Source organism: Cardiocondyla obscurior, linkage group LG08 (assembly GCF_019399895.1).
Source record: "Cardiocondyla obscurior isolate alpha-2009 linkage group LG08, Cobs3.1, whole genome shotgun sequence".
In the NCBI taxonomy this organism is placed as follows: Eukaryota; Metazoa; Arthropoda; class Insecta; order Hymenoptera; family Formicidae; genus Cardiocondyla; species Cardiocondyla obscurior.
In genome coordinates this window covers 54134-59402 of record NC_091871.1, presented here as the reverse complement: position 1 = coordinate 59402, position 5269 = coordinate 54134, and the positions used below count along the sequence as shown (strand labels likewise).

Sequence of the window (5269 nt, the reverse complement as noted above, 5' to 3'; positions counted from 1 at the left end):
GAGCCAACCGTACGATGCAGGCTCCGAATTATTAAATAAAGCCGCAGTTATGCCAGTTATCAAAGACCCAACGATAGGACGCGCTCGACCCTTGCCATATAAGAAAGATAAATTTATTATAGCACTTACCTTAACCAAAAGTATATCAGCCGTATCTGAAAGAGACCTCATTAAAGAATCAATAGCATCTTTGTTCGACGTCGTTAAAGAACTTGGTCTTCTCAGCTTTTCAATCAGTAAGGGCAAAGTAGGAAACATACCGTGGCTTACCATCCACAGACTTTTAGATGATACATTTAGAGGAACGGAAGTTAGAATCACTGTCTGCTCCAACGAAATTAGTATTCCACCTGAAAATCAAAGAATGAATATTATTAATGAAAATCATGCATCACCAATAGGCGGACATAAAGGTATAACAAAAACTTACCGTAGAATTCGCGAACATTATCTGTGGCCACGAATGAAAATGGAGATAGAAAAGTTTATAAAGAATTGTAAAAACTGCCAACGTAAAAAGTTAATTAGAGTTAAGCCTAAACAACCGATGGTATTAACCGATACCCCTGATACTGCGTTTGATAAAATTTCTATGGACATTATGGGACCGTTGCCTACCTCTCGCACAGGACATTCATACATTTTAACTATCCAAGATCTTTTGACAAAATATTCATTAGCTATACCCTTAAAGAAAGCCGGCGCGTTAGACGTTGCCGACGCATTCGTTGAAAAGTTTATCTGTATTTATGGTGCTCCTAAAGCGCTATTGACAGACCAAGGGTCACATTTCTTAAACAGTCTCATGCGAGCGATAGCCAAACGATTTCGGATAACTACTTTTAAGACGACCGCTTATCGACCTCAGGCGAATGGGTCAATAGAACGGTCACACCACGTTCTCTGGGAATACTTAAAACAAATTGTAGATAACAAATCCGATTGGGACTGTTATCTTAGCTTAGCAAGCTTATCTTACAACACGAGCGTTCATGAGGGAACGGGTTACACGCCTCATGAATTAGTATTTGGCAAAGCCGCCCGCGTACCGACAAGCAATCCATTCCCAGAAGACGTTCCGAACGAAAGCTATACCGACTATCTCATTAAGTTACACGATAAGATTCATGATGTACAGACGAGCGCCCAATCTAATCTTATAAATGCGAAACATAAATCAAAGGCAAGATACGACGCAAGACAGAATTTAAATTGTATAAAGAAAGATGATATGGTGTATCTCTTAAAAGAACCGACACATAAACTTGGGGACCAGTATGTAGGACCTTATCAAGTAATTGAGATACTCCCTCGAAATAACGTACGTCTTAAGATAAACAACCGAGTCACGCGAACCGTCCACATGGATAAGATTAAGTTAGCCCCTCCCAATGCTGAGTCACCTGAAAAGGATACATATTCCCGGTCATCGGAGCCAAGAACCGGCACTACACCCGAAGACCACTGACCGACAACATGACTCTCTCTGCCAGGAAGACTCTCGTCATCACAACACTCTTGCCGTTAGCAACAGCGCTGATAGGCTATGATTGTGGAGGACAAGGAATGAACATAACTACGCTATCACTTCTCGATATCGGAGACTGTGACGTCGGAAGCCTGGAACCAAAAGAAGAAAAAGTCTATGTACAACTGATGCAGACATCGGACTACGACAGGGTAACAATAACCCAATGCAGAATAGAGATAGACCGAACCATTTCCTACTGTGGAATGCACTCACACACATCAGTCGTTCATAATGGACGCCGCGAATACATTCAGGAAGTAGGCGAACAAGCTTGCAGGAGAATACACGACACCGGCTCCATTACTATTGTCAACGCCATCCTCGATGGACTCACCAAAAACTCAACCAACTTCAGAAGCGCAACGTTAGCCGGATCCGTGTCAGTCGATGGACGCTGTAGCGGATCACAATACTCTGATGGATATGGAAATTGGGAGAACGTTGTGGTACAGGCCAGTATCAAGATTACACTCAGATCCTCGGAAGCGCCAGTAAAACGAGCTTCAGGACAAGTGATACTACCAGTTGGAACAAAATGCACTCTTTCAAGAGGATACTGCATGGACGCTGAAGGGACAGAAACGTATTGGCCAATTCTACCCACTGATACCTGCCACTTCGATCGATACGACATACTGTATGAAGGAATAGCTGCAAAATTGACATCACGAAATAACCCAGACAACCCAATAATCTACACAGTGACATCACAAGATACAACGTTTGCTCTGACCAAAACGCACGAAATCAATGTGTGTGGATACACATTACTGCAAACGGAACACCCGAAGCTATTCATATTGGAGACTAAAAGAGGAGCAACCTTCAAGACAAGATCTAAAATATCAGTCGATAATTTAGACATTTTCGCATATGTGAATTCTAAATTTATATATGTAGAAAAGCATATAAAGACCCAACTGTCTAAACTATACAGAGACATTATGGAACAGAAATGCGCATTGGAGCGCCAAGTGCTACAAAACGCCTTATCATTAGCCAGTATCGCACCAGACGAAATGGCGATAAGACTAATGAAAGGACCCGGTTATACTGCCGTAACAAGTGGAGAAGTCATCCACATGATTAAATGCATTCCAGTGGAGTGTAAAATTAGACACACCGAGGACTGCTACAACGAGTTGCCAATTACGAGACACAACGAATCGTTCTTCTTATTACCAAGATCCCGGATAATCACGAGAAAAGGAACAGTTCGTGATTGCCATGGTTTATTACCTGCCATGTACAAAATCGAAAACACTTGGTATAGAGTAGCACCACGACCAATGGAAACTCTTCCGCCTCCAATAATCGAACCACTATCACAACCTAAATGGCATTATACCAGCCCAGCAGGTCTAGCAGCGAGCGGAATCTACTCTACCGACGACCTAGACCGACTCAGGACACACATAATGTTTCCAGTGGAAAAACCAGCAATGATTAACAACATTGCACAAGGCGCGATGGGAAATAAAGTCGCACCTGGATCAATATCTATGATCGGCTTACTGGATGAAGCCACACTCGATCATATTGCTGAAAATACGGGACGACGAATCTGGAAAGGATTCATGTCATTTGGATCAGCCAGTGCAGGAATACTGGCAATCTTCCTAATCATCAGATTTGTAAAACTCTGCATAGATACCATTATTCACGGTTACGCTCTACACACCGTCTACGGATGGAGTCTTCATCTATTGGGAGCCTTGTGGAGTTCAGTCACGCACCTGTTACTACACCTGGGAGGAAAACCAACAAGGGAACGAGAGCCAGATATCCCCAAAGAAGATAAACCCCATTCAACGATAGAAGCTCTTCACCCGCCATCAACCTCCAAAGCTGATTTTCCTGAAGAAAAGGTACCCCACAAGTATACATACGCATCACTGCGTCAATATATAGACGGAAATAATTAAGTATAGTTTTAAGCAAAAACATTGGCACATTGGCCAATCTTTTATTTTAAGGAAGGAGGTGTTACGACCCCACAACACATAGTTAATAAGAAACACTACGCCTAAGAAATTTTTCGCCATTTTACTTGTATGACACTTCTAATCTATTTTAGACCTATAAGAATTAATCTACTTAGACGCATGTGCGTCAATATACCACTTCGTAAACACATTATATAAGAATAGCATTAAGCATAAGATAGTATTGCGTAATCGTATTGCGTACCACATGGACCTGCGTCATCGCCTACGTCATCACCCCCACGCAACAGTCAGCAGAGCAGACGCGTCATCGCCCCACCAACAGTCAGCGGCGGCGCGCGCATTATCCCCACCTGCGTCATCGCCCCATCAAGGGCCAGCGGCGGCGCGCGCATCACCCCCACCGTCAGCCAACGACGATGGAGGGGATCAAACCGAAGGAGGTCCATGCCCGAGCTAGAGAGCTCACTTCGTACCCAGTTCTAAGTCGAGTCACATCTCTCTAAGGAGAGTCCATCCCGCGTGCGGGTCCTTTACTATTTTCTTCTAGTTCGTACTTATATCTTAAACTTTATTCTTGTATAACCAACATTATTGTAACGTAACTTTAGAATATATACTTATTGTTAATTCTACATCGTGTGCTAGATTCAGTGATACCTTACCTTACCATAATCCAACAGTTTCACTATTTGCTATATTTATTAACCTGTGTGATTGAAGATTGATTTCGGTGCAGCCGCACTGCACGTCTTTGAGATTCAGTCTAACAGGTATTCCTGCGTTGGAAGTGGTGCAGCCGCACTGCACGCTTTCTGCCTGGAATCTTTAGTTAACTTATTCATATTCTGTGAAACTACCCATGACAAACTCTAAATCACGACGCGGCGGCCGTAAATATCAAATACGTAAAATCACCGCGTATTATCACGCGCTAAATCGACACTCTTGTGGAACTTCGATCTATCATCTGAAGCCGATTACCTACGTCATAAAGAGGCCTTCCTTGAACGACATCCCGAAGGACGACCCACGCAGGAGAGCCTACGAAAATCCACCTCAGAAGGAAGTCAAAGACTGCGACGCTGAATTCATAGAAACGCAGAGGAAGCAATCCAAAGCAGCGCAGATGAGATGCCGAGATTGGGTAAGTACCTGCCAACCTCATTTGTAATGTTCGTTTTAAACGGAAATGTGCCCGCCGAGTCAGGCTAATTACTGTAGAGTCAACGAAAGAAACTACGCGTTATTAAATCTAACTGCTACTAGATCAGAGTGGATAGCAAACGCTTGCTGTGTCCATAAAATATACCGACGACATCGCGAAACTCGTGAGCTATATTGTCTCGGTTGTGCACCCTTAATAGACTCTTTCAAATCCAACTTTGTACACGTCGTCGATCATTACCTGTATTTCGGGAACGCTCCTAATACATTAAAGTGTCGCGAGTGTAGAATAAAATTAGAGCTGTCGGAAGCTTACAGGAATTGTGGCGTTTGCCCCTTAGTTCATCGCGATTTTATACGTTATCTTGAATTAAGCGGAGATACAGTATATTTGCTAGGAGAACCAGTAGAAATATTCATCGATCATATAGGGAGTGAATCTCAGTAAAAGAACGTAAATGTGCCCAAATCGACCCCGTCCTCGAATGCCCGTTAGCACAGCTCCTTTGGGATTAACCAGAGCAGTTATCAATTGGTTGCTCCAAGCTAGGTGCGAGATCAGATACCGTCACTTCGAACAAAAGGTTACGCGTCTTCCCTTTTGCCGTAGATGCATGCTTAATTC

General features: G+C 43.1%; 1 protein-coding gene across 1 annotated transcript; it reads left to right on the top strand.

The window, feature by feature from the left end:
- The first annotated feature begins 1464 nt into the window (after positions 1–1464).
- On the top strand, positions 1465–3519 carry LOC139104588 (uncharacterized). The gene has a single exon (XM_070660159.1). It carries the CDS (start codon positions 1477–1479, stop codon positions 3454–3456), a length of 1980 nt encoding a protein of 659 aa, XP_070516260.1. The 5' UTR covers positions 1465–1476; the 3' UTR covers positions 3457–3519.
- The last annotated feature ends 1750 nt before the right edge of the window (positions 3520–5269 follow it).

Excerpts from the sequence above, each read along its gene's own strand:
- LOC139104588 (XM_070660159.1), top strand. The coding sequence starts at position 1,477 with ATGACTCTCTCTGCCAGGAAGACTCTCGTCATCACAACACTCTTGCCG.